The sequence below is a fragment of the Crassostrea angulata genome, chromosome 8 (genome assembly GCF_025612915.1).
Source record: "Crassostrea angulata isolate pt1a10 chromosome 8, ASM2561291v2, whole genome shotgun sequence".
NCBI classification, from domain to species: Eukaryota; Metazoa; Mollusca; class Bivalvia; order Ostreida; family Ostreidae; genus Magallana; species Magallana angulata.
The window spans coordinates 38,834,117-38,848,311 of NC_069118.1; the positions used below are offsets into that span (position 1 = coordinate 38,834,117).

General features: G+C 34.9%; 1 protein-coding gene across 3 annotated transcripts; it reads right to left on the reverse strand.

The window, feature by feature from the left end:
* Positions 1 to 128: 128 nt before the first annotated feature.
* On the reverse strand, positions 129 to 11,641 carry LOC128160401 (succinate-semialdehyde dehydrogenase, mitochondrial-like). 3 transcript variants are annotated; one of them, XM_052823717.1, is made up of 12 exons: positions 11,610 to 11,641; positions 9,658 to 9,844; positions 8,353 to 8,474; positions 7,709 to 7,792; positions 6,909 to 7,079; positions 6,521 to 6,637; positions 6,119 to 6,262; positions 5,604 to 5,747; positions 5,011 to 5,169; positions 3,916 to 4,079; positions 3,501 to 3,559; positions 129 to 1,308 (listed from the first exon to the last, which is right to left on the reverse strand). In XM_052823717.1, exons 2-12 carry the CDS (start codon positions 9,770 to 9,772, stop codon positions 1,103 to 1,105), a joined length of 1,485 nt encoding a protein of 494 aa, XP_052679677.1. In that variant the 5' UTR covers positions 9,773 to 9,844; positions 11,610 to 11,641; the 3' UTR covers positions 129 to 1,102. The 3 variants fall into 3 exon arrangements, with proteins under 3 accessions (XP_052679677.1, XP_052679674.1, XP_052679675.1); XM_052823714.1 differs by lacking the exon at positions 11,610 to 11,641 and adding an exon at positions 11,297 to 11,389; XM_052823715.1 differs by lacking the exon at positions 11,610 to 11,641 and adding an exon at positions 10,582 to 10,728.
* Positions 11,642 to 14,195: the final 2,554 nt, after the last annotated feature.

Sequence of the window (14,195 nt, forward strand, 5' to 3'; positions counted from 1 at the left end):
TTCCTTAGGATCAAATATACAAATTTATGTACTGATTTTCACTAAATCCTTAAAAATTGATTTAAAATGAATATTACCATTGTTTAAATATCATCAAGAAGATTAAAATTACAACAAGAGAAAACAACAAAAGTGTGCATAATATTTAATTCCGATTACATCTTTAAAAACTGTTTCATTACAAAAATTAACAAGGATAAATATTGTCAGTCTTAAAATAGACCAAATATTTTTAGAAATATTTTTTTTAAATTGGATCGACACTCATTCACAATAGATCATACATTCCTTGTATTGCATTTCATGAATACAATTAAAGTGATTGATAATCACATACAGCGTATATTAAATGAAAAAATATTGATTTTTTTTTTTTTTGATGGGTGCATCACATGTTAATTGATTTTTATTAATTTAACAATTAAGGACTGGCTGGCTGAATAGACAACAAAATATCCATCAAAGCCATCCATGAATTTAAATACGATATTTTTTACCATAAACCATTATTTTGTGAAGAGAGAAATCAAATATTCCAGCTTTAAAGTTTGAACATATCCTTTTTCTATATTCAGAACTCTCCAATTAAAGGAGATTAATATATCGGTAATCCAAAAATGGCCATGGTCATCCAGCTTCCTTAAAATATTATTCTTTAAATTAAACAAGTTCAAATATCCATGCAAATACTCTAAATATATACAAAATACATGTATGTAAAAAAACAGCAAATACTTGGAACTATGATGTTTATTCTTAAGTATTTCATAACATGTTTTTACCATAACAAGTATAATAAATGTTTATCAAATTGATGAGGGGGAGAAAATACATGAATGAATGAAATACATTCATTTGGATATGAATGAACTATTTCAAGCATATTGAAAATAATTATCAAAAATAACAATACAACAAAACAAAATCAATAACAGATTAAAGAATACATGTTTAAAATCAATAATATTACCCTCTCTACACAATGATTAGGAAATTATCAAATCCCTTCCCGTCCAATACAACATGTGTAAAATCACCTTTTTTCAAATTAATAAGTTGGAACAATAATGAAATTTCTTGATGATCTGCTATTACTTTCCAATCAAAGACCTCCCATGCACACATACTTCATTTCTAAATACTCATCAATACCGTAGCGCCCCCCTTCTCGGCCCAGGCCCGATTCCTTCCATCCTCCAAAAGGTGCGTCCGGAACGGAGATGACCCCCTCGTTGACCCCAACCAGACCCGTCTCAAGACGCTCGGCCACCCTCCAGATCTGTCCAAGGTCACAAGAGTAAAAGTACCCTGGGAAGAAAAAATCAAAATCATACTCAGGTAATAATCAAAGTACTGAAGTACTGACGGGAGTTGATTTTATCTAATATTATTTATCTTAAAATCAACTATATGTAATTTTGCTTGGCAAGGAGTTTATAATCTCTGTTTGAATTGCGCACATTTTTTATAATATGGATCCTCAGACTTTTCCGACAAGAATTTCGAGAAAACCTCTTATGAATCATGTTGTGTAATATTTAAAAATAGAATTGATTTCATCAAACTATGTATCGGTATTCGAAATATTTCAAAAAGTGTATGGATCCAACCAATAATGAACTCTAGTCTCGTTCAACCAGATGCTCGGCTGTCTCCGTTAATCTCCGACAAGTAAGAGATACCAGGTCACGTGATAGCTTGATGATGCGACCTCTAAATATAGACTGACTCTCTCACCCCTGCGAATGTTATTGTCATTTAAATTTTAGACCACGTGGTTTTATTTGACCCTTTCAGTTTCGCAGTAAAAATCGTGCCTCGTGTTTATAGTCTTAGTTCATAGAATCTATAGGTACTATAGTAGTCAAATATTAAATCTAGAGGTTTATTGATTTTAAACTTTATCTTTATTAATTGGTGAATAAAATGTGTTCTAGAAATAAATGTGACAATACAAAAAATAGTTTTTGTCAGCTGTTGCAACAATTAACATGCTAAGTAGAGATCCCCCCTGAGGATTAATTTTCGATCCGCCTAGTAATAGCCTCAATAGTGAAACAGACTATACAATTTTATGCAGAATGTTCCTTGAAAATGACTCGATATACTAAGTTTTTATGCAAAACAGACATCCATTATTTTGTTTAAAACATGGTATTGCACACCACAAGCATCAAACATGGATATGATTTTATTAAGCCACGCAATGTTTATATTTTCAACCACTCAACACGTGGTTGAACACTAACGATAACGCTGTTCTGAATATTATCGTTTAATATAAAAAACGGCTAAATGGTGAAATAAGACGAACTTATTAAAAGAATTTCATGTTTTAACATAAACCAAAGTAGGATACGATATGAAAACCGACCAGTACTTACGTATTTTGAGAATATAATCCGAACACTTATACTTCCGCTCGAAATTTCACAGGAACTGAAGAAATCTCGGTGAAGTCTCGTGAACTTTCATTCGAGCACCTCTGGATTTTTTAAATACTTAGCAACGATAAAGAAAACATTCCGAACACATTTGCAGGGGTGTCTCTGCTTGTCGGAGATGTACAGAGACAGCCGATAGTTGAACGAGACTATATTGAACTCTGGCAACTGCAAAAAGCATCTAAATTTTTCGTACTATTTAAAATCTGACTATTTCTTAGGTACTGCATCAGCAAATTTTAGGTACAAACTGTACCTTTGGGGGGAATTTTAAAATGATTTATTTTCTAGGGATGCAGATCAACTTAGTACTTCAAGAATATTGTCTTTTAACAATTCGGTTTTCCGTTACATTAACAAAATGCAAAAACCCTACACCCTTTTATCAAACAAAACTGTAAACAATTTTTGGATTAATAATTTCTTTATAAAGTAATAATTAATTTAAAAATGATATGTCTAATTTTAGGCAGATCATGGATAGGTACCTTAGATGTTTTCACAGTTTCTTTAAAGTTGCTAAATAATGACTATTAAACAGCAACCAGTTTACAAGATATGTACATGTTAAATTTCGCTATTTGATCAAACCTTGGAGCCTAAAGGGCTTCTCAGAAGATCTAATCATGCAACAATCCAAGTTCATATACAATTTAAAACTGGATTCCAAAGTTAAAGTAAACACTTGATATTTACACAAAATTGAATGAACGTAATTAATTACAAATCTTTGCCAATGACAGAAACAAATACAAATCTTAAATGTAATCATCGTAGTTACATTAATTTTAAGAACTGTATTCGTATCTTAATATCATAACAGTTATTATGTTATGTCAATTATTTTTTTCATACTTTAGTCAAACTTCGTTATTACAAACTAGATGGGACTATTTAAAAACTTCCGAGATATCTGAGTATTCGGGATATCGAGGGTAAAATACTTAAAAAATAACTTGTTGGGACTTACAAATCAGTTCGACATATACATTATATTTAAGATATCAGTGCTCGAGATATCAAGTTCAACTGTATTTCTATCTACACGTAGTTTACCTGCCAATCCTGATGATGTCGCATTGGCCAGGGCAACAACTTCATCTTCTGTCTTGAACCTTAAAATCAAAAGAGCTGGCTATCGTTATTACCACTACAATACTTTATATGAACTCAAAATGCAAAAATTAAACACTGTAAATAGTTTCAAAATGTATCATACATGAAATTTGAACTAAAGACTGATTATGATAAGTTAACAGTTAAATTTTTTGATAGATCAATATCTGAATGAGGTAAAATAAGGGAAAATTTCGACCCCATATACAAACAACAGTGTTGTCTAATAAATTTGTGTATATGTAGGTAATCATGATTCTTATAGATGCATTTACACATTTACGTATAATATACATGTACTACTAAATAATCCCCTTTCGAAAAAAAAAAAAAATACAGATGACTTTGTACATACTTGATGACCCCAGCGATTGGTCCAAAGTTCTCCTCCTTGGCACACCTCATGTCATCAGTGACCCCCGTCAGAACGGTCGGCTCGAAGAAGTTGCCTCCATTACTTTTCCCTCCACAGACGATCTTCGCCCCCTTACTGACGGCATCCTGTACCTGGGCCTCGATCTAAAAATAGAGCGACAGCATCAATGTAACTTCAACAAATAATTTATAATGCTTAAATGAGAATATTACAGGCTTAGAAAAATATGTACGCATGCATCAAAAAGATATTAATTGAATCTACATGTATATTTAAAATTATCATATCTTTAATTCTATCTTGAAGAAAAGGATAAACTACTGGCAAAAGAACTATTGTATACAGGGGTTTTTTTGCCCCATGTAATTTTCGCCCTTCTACACTTGCAAACAGTTTTGCCCCATCTTAAATTCACTCAGACACATTATTTTTTTAAAAGAGATAATTTGAGACATTGGAATTCGACCAGTCGTAAATTCGTTCATTGACGACGAGTGCCAAAGGGGCGGGAAAAAAAACGGGGATGAATATTTCATGTATACAGTATTGATTGATGATTGAAAAATAATTCAATCTTGAGAAGAGTCTATTAGCTTTAAAAAACCTTGACGTTATGCATAGTGCATAAAATAAGAGTTACAATAAACCAGTGCAGTAGTCTGACTGTTTGATCACCAATGTCAGATACTGTGGAATCATTAAATTTCGTGGGGGCCAATTTTCATGGATTGCTTAAATTTTACAGGTTCATGGGGACGTAATTTTGTGTATTCTCTGAAACCTACAAAGGAAATGTGACTTTATTACAATAATTTATTAATTCGTGGAGGATGTTAATTTGTGGTTGAGAGGAACTCACGAATTCCACGAAAATTGAGCCACCACGAAATCTAATGATTCCACAGTAACTCAGTTAGTGGAGGACCTGAGAGAGAGATCCACATTTTCCAGTTTCAAATGCTGGTTTGAAAAACCTCTAAACATGATGCAAGGGGTTCAGGTTCAAATGCAGATCTGTGAAACCTTAACATAGACACATTGCAAGTAAGAATTAACCAGCAATTATCGTCTTACCTTCTCGACGGCTTTCTTGTTGATGAGCGGTCCTTGGGTGGTGCCTGGAGCGGTTCCATCCCCCATTCTCAGTTCCTTCTCCACCGTAGCTCCAAACTTTTGCACAAATTCATCGTAAATACTCTCATGTATATAAAACCTGTTTGCACACACACAGGTCTAAAATAGAAAATCATTGCAAATTAATATTTTGGAGAAAAGTCTTACTAACAGATTTTAATATTATTTAGTAATCTTTGTTAAATCATTATTCTGGTTTCTCGCATCATGGTGTCCATTATTGACAACTGATATACATGTATAGAAAAAATTTTGCAAAAGTATCTGATTTAAAAATAACTTGTTTTAAGTGAGATTTTTTTTATTGGACAAGAATTTTTAGGCGAGTCTCCCCCCCTTTCCACTTTTTTTACTATGCTACCTGTTTGAACAAAATATCATGGTTTCATTACAAATACCAGTAAGAAAGAATTGTGTTTATATATAAACCAATATTATCAATATCTCATATGCATTGTACCATACACCAGGTTCTATTAACATTAATTGATAAAAACCAAGGTTAGGAAGGGGAGAGGGGGGATATATTTTACCTGTCCGGAACACCTGAACTTTGCCCCCATGGCCCCCAGAACAGCGGCGTCTACGTCGGCGCTGGGGAACACGATGAACGGAGCGTTACCCCCCAGCTCAAGGGACACCTTCTTTACCGTGGAGGCACACTGCTCCAGCAACAGCTTAAATGTAATTAAAGAAAATCGTCATTTCAATCTAAATCTTCTTTTGTTTGTATTTTTATGAATACGAAAATATAAACAGTGTAAATGTGTTAAGTCATTATGTACTGAATTTCTAACCATTTTATAGGTATAATACTGCCGCATCATAAAATTTTGTTACAATAATATAAATTTTTTTACAATTTGTTGAGAACATTATTTTCATGGATGCATTTATATCAATCATCATTGCATCAATAATGTGTTTCATGATTCATTGAGGATGTAAATTGAATTCATACATGAGCGGGGTCTATGAAATCCACAAAAATAGAGCAACCTCATATTCAAATAATACCACACTCATTTCTTGATTTTCATACACCTACTTTGCCAACAAAGGTTGATCCAGTGAAAGACAGTTTGGTCACTAACGGACTCTTACAGAGGACTTTCCCGACCTGACTAGCGTTGTCACGGGAACTGGTGACCACATTTAACACGCCTGCCGGAATCCCTGCCTGTTTTGCCAACTGAAACATTTTCAACACATATAATCTAAAAACAGGTAAATGTATAAAGGTACACTTTGCATACATCACTGAGAGCAAATAAAATCACACAGGGCAATAAATACATCACAAAGGGCATTTATTAAATCAAAGAAGGCAATTAATTACATCACAGAGGGCATCTTAAATTACATCAAAGAGGGCAATAAATGCATCACAAAGGGAATTTTATATTACATCACAGAGGGCAATACTTAAATCACAGAGGGCGATACTTACATCACAGAGGGCGAGAGCTGAGTACGGTGTGTCCTCAGCCGGTTTGAGCACCACAGTACATCCAGCAGCAATGGCTGCCCCTGCCTTCCTGGTGATCATAGCATTGGGAAAATTCCACTGAACAGAAAAGGAAAAGAACTCTTGTATTACATGTTATAACAGCTAGCATATCGGTATGTAACAATTCATGTCAACATTACTTCAACTGAAGGCACTGCAGGGTATCTATTATAAACTATAAGGTCAACAAACCATGTACTAAGTCTCTTTTCAATCAAAATTCTGTCCTTAATTAACCACAACACAGTTTAGCATTAAAATGCATGAATGAATTGCAAATTAACTGTAAATAATGTCACTGGAGAAGATATTTTAAATTGTTACTGACAGGTGTGATCATTCCGGACACTCCGATTGGCTGCTTCAAGACGAGAAGTCGGCGGGTTTTTATTGGGGTCTGGATTATGTCCCCTTCCACACGTTTGGCCTCTTCTGCAAACAGCTCCAGAAATCCAGCGCCGTAATTGAGTTCTCCTACTGACTCAGCCAGTGGTTTACCCTGTAGACATTTAGGTATTGAATCAATATTTTTTTAAAGAGATATATAGTTATATAGGTAGAAATATGATTTTGTATTATCTAGCACAAATTTTCCCCATTGAATTCATGAAGTGAATTTCACACAGAATTTGTCTGAATGCTTTTTTAATTCACATTAAATTTGCTGTGTGTGATATCGGTTTATATCATATGCTTATAGAAAATATACCCTTTTCTGCCCTGTGCGATATATAAACAAAAAATTTTCCTTCCCGTGCGATATAAACCTTAGGGGTGCGATTTAAGATTTATTTCACACCCCTTTCTGGCAATCTCCAGATGTTATATCACACCCCTTTCCATTAATCATCGGCTATTATGACGTAGAGTTCGGTACGCACCGTTCAACTCCGAGATGGAATATATAGACACGGAGCAATTTGTTAACAATAATTATTCATCACATGATGTTTTTTATTGTTTCTTTGATATTTTCTATAAGTATATGATATAAAAATCATAACATGGCAATTTTTATATCGCATCCTATATTAGCCAGAGGTCGCTGTATACCAGCCCGAGAGCCGTCAGTCAGGCAAATAAAAATTGGCATGTAATAATCTCTATGCATGACATTGTTTACTTTACCATCTCTGAGGTCAGAAGTTTGGCCAGCTCTTCTTTATTTTCATGCACCAACTCTCCCCATCTCCTTAACAGTGCAGCTCTTTCCTAAAGTGTATAATTATCCAAATATGTTAATTCAATACATGTTTACATCTTTTTAAGATTTTGTACATGTAGCTTGTTACATTTTCACATATATACTAATATAGTGAATAGCATTCACTCCCCAGTAGCAGTGAAAAATGTATCATGCCAGAGACTTTTAAACCAGTTAACCATTGGGTAAATTAAATGCCTTATATGGCTGTACAAAGAAAAAAAATCCTCCAATATCATTTTTTTATATTAATACCATTTCCGCTAGTTTGAAATTCAAACTACAATCATTGAAATCTATTTTCTTAACATAATTATGAATATTAAGTCCCTAAACTTTACTATATTATAATAAGACAAAAGTCTAAAGTTGTTCCAATAATAAACTCTCTGCTTTTCCTTTGTAACAATTTAGGGAGACAACAGCATCTAAGTGGAACCCTAGACCCTTCAGCATAAAAATCATATCGCACTTCCGACTGATCATGAGCTTCTTACAAAAGTCCTAGTAGAGCAGTGGCAGTACTGCACCCATCATACACATGCTCGCACCTGTAATTAGCCCTAACCTTAGCGGTCGTTTCTTTCCAGCTTTGGAAGGCTTTGTACGCGACCTGTACAGCCTTCTCTGTGTCTGCAGCGTCCATGTCTGGTACCGACCCGATCACCTTCCCATTGGCTGGGTTCACAACTGAAAATTAGATTTACTTCAATGATTATTCATCGGTAGATGAATCAAGTTGTATTCAGATATGGAAAAATATAACAGTTTATGCATAGTACCAGTAGTTCCAAAAAGTACTACACTGCATACAATATTTTAGAATGCCGGAGTAAATATTTTTCTCTATTTAATCATTTCAACAGGTCCTATTTTATTCAATTTAGAGATGTAAAGCTTCTCAAAACTTTCCACCTTTTTCCATTATTCTAGTACAAACATTGCCACCTGATATATAAACAAGATTGCCTGATGTATTCAATTTCTTGATACATTGCACTGGAAAGTCATGCACCAACTCTTTTTAATATTTTCATTCTTATAGGAAGACAGGGTTACAAACTAGGACAAATTATGCTGAAACAGCAAAGAGAAATCTTGACAGCACTATGTTTAGATGGTGTCATTTTTTAATATTTTGATATTCACATTTGTTTGAAAATTATTGGAACCTGAATAATTCCAGTTAGTTCCATTACTAGCTGCCAAGTAATTCATTTTAGGGAAGGGGGCCGGTCTCTGGCATAAGTTATGCAATATACTAGTAATCCATCGACCAATAAAAAAACTCCTGTCTTATGTTGACCTTGACTTTTACTAAAAATGACCTTTGACCTTAATCTTTCAACTTGATAAAACATGAGCCAGGGTCAACACATGCATCTTGTATTTTACATTATATAGTTCAAAGGTCAAGGTATAATTCATGGAAACACCCTGCTTTGACAGGCCAAAAACAGTATGTACCCTGATATTTGATCTCTAAGACTTGTACCTGATTAAGAATTCTGCATTATGCAGTTGTGATATTGCTTTACAGTGCAAGACTCTGAAAATTTCTTGCTATGCATGTCTGTTCTTATATAAGCTGGTGATCAGCATCACACAGGTATACATGTATATGCCTGAGAAAATTAAACTTTAAGCAATACAATACATTAGATTACATACCCTGGTGGTTTTAAAACCACTGGACCACATACATAAACAGGTATAAATCTATATGTATGAGATATTTAATAGAAACTGGACCACATATACAAAGGTTCAGGGATCCGAGGTTTCTTAAACAGGTACACATGTACGGTACATATATGAGATATTCAATAGAAACTGGACCACATATACAGGTATCTGAGGCTTCTACATGTACCTTCAAAAGTTTTGCCGCTGCTAGCTGCCACCCATTCTCCATTGACGAACGCTTTGTCAAACACGAAAGAGCTTGCTGCTCTAGCTCCAGCTTTGGGTGGGGCCAGGTTGTCCATGATTTTATGAAAGGTTGAATATAAGCGATGCCTGGAGGCTGATCTGAAAATCTTGGCTGCTGCAAAGGCCGGCTGAAAAATTCAAAATACACATTTTATCACTAGAGCTGCAAATTGTTTTTATTATCAGTATATTATGACTTCCATATTCTGAAGGTAGAAATCAAGATGGGATGTGACATGTATTTCGATTTAGCACATTTACAGCCATGCTCAGGAAAAAGTCTGGTCTGATCATTGTTTCTCTATGTCTACATAATTTACCCAACATCGCAACTGTTACAATATATAATATGAATGACTTTAAGCCATTGATGATTTTATTCATTGACAAAAAAAAACAGGGTAATAGATTGCCAGGGTTTTAACCTGTGATGAAAAAGATTCTCTTTTATAGTGAACTACACATGTGCAGACCTAGGGGGGTGGGGGGTCTGAGTGGATCTAACATCCCCCTCTTTGCAAAATTCAAATTCTTTAAATATGCCTCAGACCCCCCCACCCCCCCTTACCTTATCAAAATTGACTATGTACACTATGTTTTTCTTACTGTTTATTTAATATGTATATGTTCACATGTATAAACCTATGAGATATTTGTCTCTTGGAATAAAGAACTTGAACTACCTTGGTAAACACAAAAAACCGTCGGACCCCTTACCCTGGAAAATTATTTTGAATGTGGGCATGTTACATAACAATCATAAGAGGATAATCATGATAATTGTACTTGCCATTGATCATCATCATGAAAACTATAAATCAAAATTAAATCATAAGCTATATTTGAATATTAACGTTATACATACCATTTTGTGTGTGTGTGCGCGCTACTGAGATTTCACAATTACAATGTTTTTCTTCTCCCCCCAAAACCCATCAAGCATTTAAACTGGGTTAACACACATGTCTGTATCTATCACATGTCTCTCTCTTTTTTTTTACACATTCAACAATTCTCAAATGGTTGCCCTACAGCATATATCATATAACACGGGCAAGGAACGCGGGGTATTCTACACAAACAATTATTTATGATATCGTTTACTAAGAATACACAAGTTGGTAATTGGAGTAGATATATAGTGTAGATACTTTTAAAATGTATTGGTAGCCACCCACCCCCATCCCCACCCTTTTAAATCGATGGTCGTCTGTACGTTAATTTGCAAACGTGTAAATATATGAATGGTTTATTTAACAGTTTGCAAAAATAATAATGTGTGATTGTGTACCGGGTATTTTTGTACACGTCACGGGCCCTGGAAGTTATTGTAAATATATTGCATGTGCATGTATAAAATTTTTATACATGCACATGCAATATATTTACAATAACTTCCAGGGCCCGTGGTACACGTATGAAGAAAGACGTAACATTGATGAGTCGGGACAATAAATAAATCTGTTTTTACGACGTAGATATTTAGTGTCATTCTCCAGTACAGTGATAAAAAGATGCCGTATGCACTCCATATCTTGAAATATATACAATGCAATAAGATAAACAGCTTGTATTCCTACCATCTTCATCTTAATATGCCTCTCCCATGTCAATGCCCTTTTATTTGTCTCGTCTACTTTCACTTTTTGTTTCAACCTCAAGGTCTAGTTTACCAACCAAGCGCGAGTAACTTCCCTTAGACTATTACGTTACTGATTGATGCTTAAAATAGGAAATTTATTTCAGCATTTATACTGCTAAAGAAATTCATAAGATTGAATATTTTTGCATACATATACGATTATACAATACATTACTTTTGATTTTTACAAAAAAAATGTTTAAAATTATACTGCTTCTGCTTCGTGTCACTCAAATTTTTCTTCACCTTACCTTCCACGTGCGTCGGAAATGTCAGTGTGTTTGCTCTAGACATTTATTTAGATAAGGTGGGACAAAGTAGGCCAATTTACCTGTATACGATAGGACAATCGGAAAGTCGTTTCTAATAACTCATATAGCTATGGTTGAAATCAGTACTTGAAACATGGTATATATCAGAATTCTAGTACTTAATTTTAGAATAGCAAAGATTTGCCATGTTACTCAGTGCATGTGCGAAGCTAAAGGAACTATAGAGGGTGTCAGGGCGGCCCTGACCCCACCCCACCCCCCATCCTACCCCTAGAAATTTAAAGTTACAGAATATATGTTAATTTTCCTGAAATAGGCATCTACCCCCCCCCCCCCCCCCCCACACACACACACGCACACCGAAAATTACCCGTCGGACTCCTCCCAGAAAAATAATTTGAATCTGCTCCATGCGCTCGTGCAGTGAAAAAAAAATATAGATGCCAAATGAAGAATAATTCGTATTTTCCGTCACAGGTGCTTGAGGACAGGATCGACCCCCCCTTCCACCCCACCCCCAAGTATAACTTTAAGACCCCCGGGACTTTACTCTTTTTTTTTAAAAATTAGATTATTCTTTTATGACATATTTCTAATCTTATTTATTCATTCATGGCCCAAAAATGTTTGTTTTAGGTAATTTTGTGCCCTGAATGTATAAATTTATTAGATAAGAAATATTTCATAAAAGGATAATTAAAAAAAAATTAATAAAGCCCAGGGGGTCTATATACTTGGAGGTGGGGGTGGAAGGGGGGGTCGATCCTGTCCCCAAGCACCTGTGGTAAGGTGTATAAAATACAGGATCAAGGAAACGCTTTAAAATGACGTTGCAATGATTTTAGGGCTGCGCTGGGTCACTGGACGCAAGCAAGTTCGTCAGCTTACCAGATATGATCTAATGATATCATTGACTTGACATTTTTCACATTAATAGATGGTACCCTGGTTAACTTTTTAGTGAAATTTCAATGGTTCATCTTTTTTTTTTAAGGGAGTAAGAGTAAAATGTCTCAATAATTTCCGAACAACCCTTATAATATATTCACTCATGGAAAAATGAGAGATCCTTTGAAAAAATGGACAGCTCTCGCAATCTATTTGAAACACGCTCACGGCTCCTCTACGGTACGCAAAAATTAGAACTGTTTTATCAAGAGCTTGGACTTTCAGTGGTATGTTACTATCTGGTTTGCTCATCAAACAAGCTTTCAAATATTGACCTGCTTTCTTCTAATTCGCTAACAGATGCTCCTTAATATTCATAGACTGTCAAAGCCGGAAAGATATGCTCTGCTGTGTGAAATTGTCGCTGTTTCAGCGAAATATACATCTCTGGGTGAAGTCGGGTGAGTGTCATTGCGTTCAATATATTCATCTCTATTAGCCAATGACTGGACAGTTAACCATGAGTAGGCCCCGCCTTCGTCAAATCTGAGTCAGTCACGTACTGCCCAAATTCCAAGCTCTTGTTAAAACGGTTCTACTATTAGCGCATCATATAGAGGAGCGATTTTATATGTAAAATTTTAGATTGACTATACTCTCGATGCGATAAACGAAATGTTATTCTTTAATTAGTGAAATGTTAAAGCGATTACTGTCAAATTTTAATTTTACCTATAGAACCATAAGTTGCGTTCAAAGCTCCATAAAAGCAAATGCCATCAAATTGGAAATGCTATATAAAATTCAAATGGATATGCAATCATAATTAATAATCAATATTAATTGTACCCAAGGTAATATCATGAACAGCATTTTTTTTGCTGGCATATTTTCCATAATACTCTAAACGTCACATGCGTGCACATATACGTACCAAAGAGAAACATTGCGTGGATCAAAGCACAAGGGATCGGTTGTCAGACACTGACATTTATAACATTTTTTTCCCGAATAAAAAAAATAACGTAAATGGTCATTCAATACATGCTCTATCGTATCGAAATGAAACCCGCCGTTAAAATCGCCCTTTATCGTCGTTTAAAAAAAAATGTGTATCGTATGTACATTAAAAAAAGTACTTTTTTTAATGTACATACGATAGTGGTATAGTGGTTTCAACCCTTCACCCTGGAAAATATAAACTTATTCATTTCATATATGATAAAATTATAAATATATAGGTCCTTTCCCCCACCCCGACTGGCAAACAAAATTATCACCGCGGACCCCCCCCCCCCCCCCCCCCCCGAAAAGTGTCTGAATTTGTGAATTTGGTAATGAAGGGTTCTCAAACTTTGTGGTACAAGTTAACTTGATCTTTTTCGACTGCAGGGTAAAGATCGATAAAGATTAGATTGATATAATACATTTGTGGGGGGAAATTGTGACATTTACATAATTTCTGGGGGGAAGAGATTGACAGTTTATTCTTCTGACCTTTCCCACCCATCCCCCTTTTTTTTTGCTTGTCAATTTTTTTGGATGAGTCTGCCCCCCCCCCCCTTTTCGAAAACGATGCTACGTGCCTGCATACAAATGTACATGTGTGTATATTCATTTTCAGTTCTATTTCTGGGGGAGTTCTCCATGAAGTATAACGTCATGTTGGAGCTGACT

Bases quoted from the DNA above. Each gene is read 5' to 3' on its own strand.
- LOC128160401 (XM_052823714.1), bottom strand. The intron at 7,793-8,352 runs GTTAGGGCTAAT...TATACACTTTAG, and splicing joins GGAAAGAAACGACCGCTAAG to GAAAGAGCTGCACTGTTAAG. The intron at 5,170-5,603 runs GTAAAATATATC...TTTCTATTTTAG, and splicing joins AGTTCAGGTGTTCCGGACAG to ACCTGTGTGTGTGCAAACAG.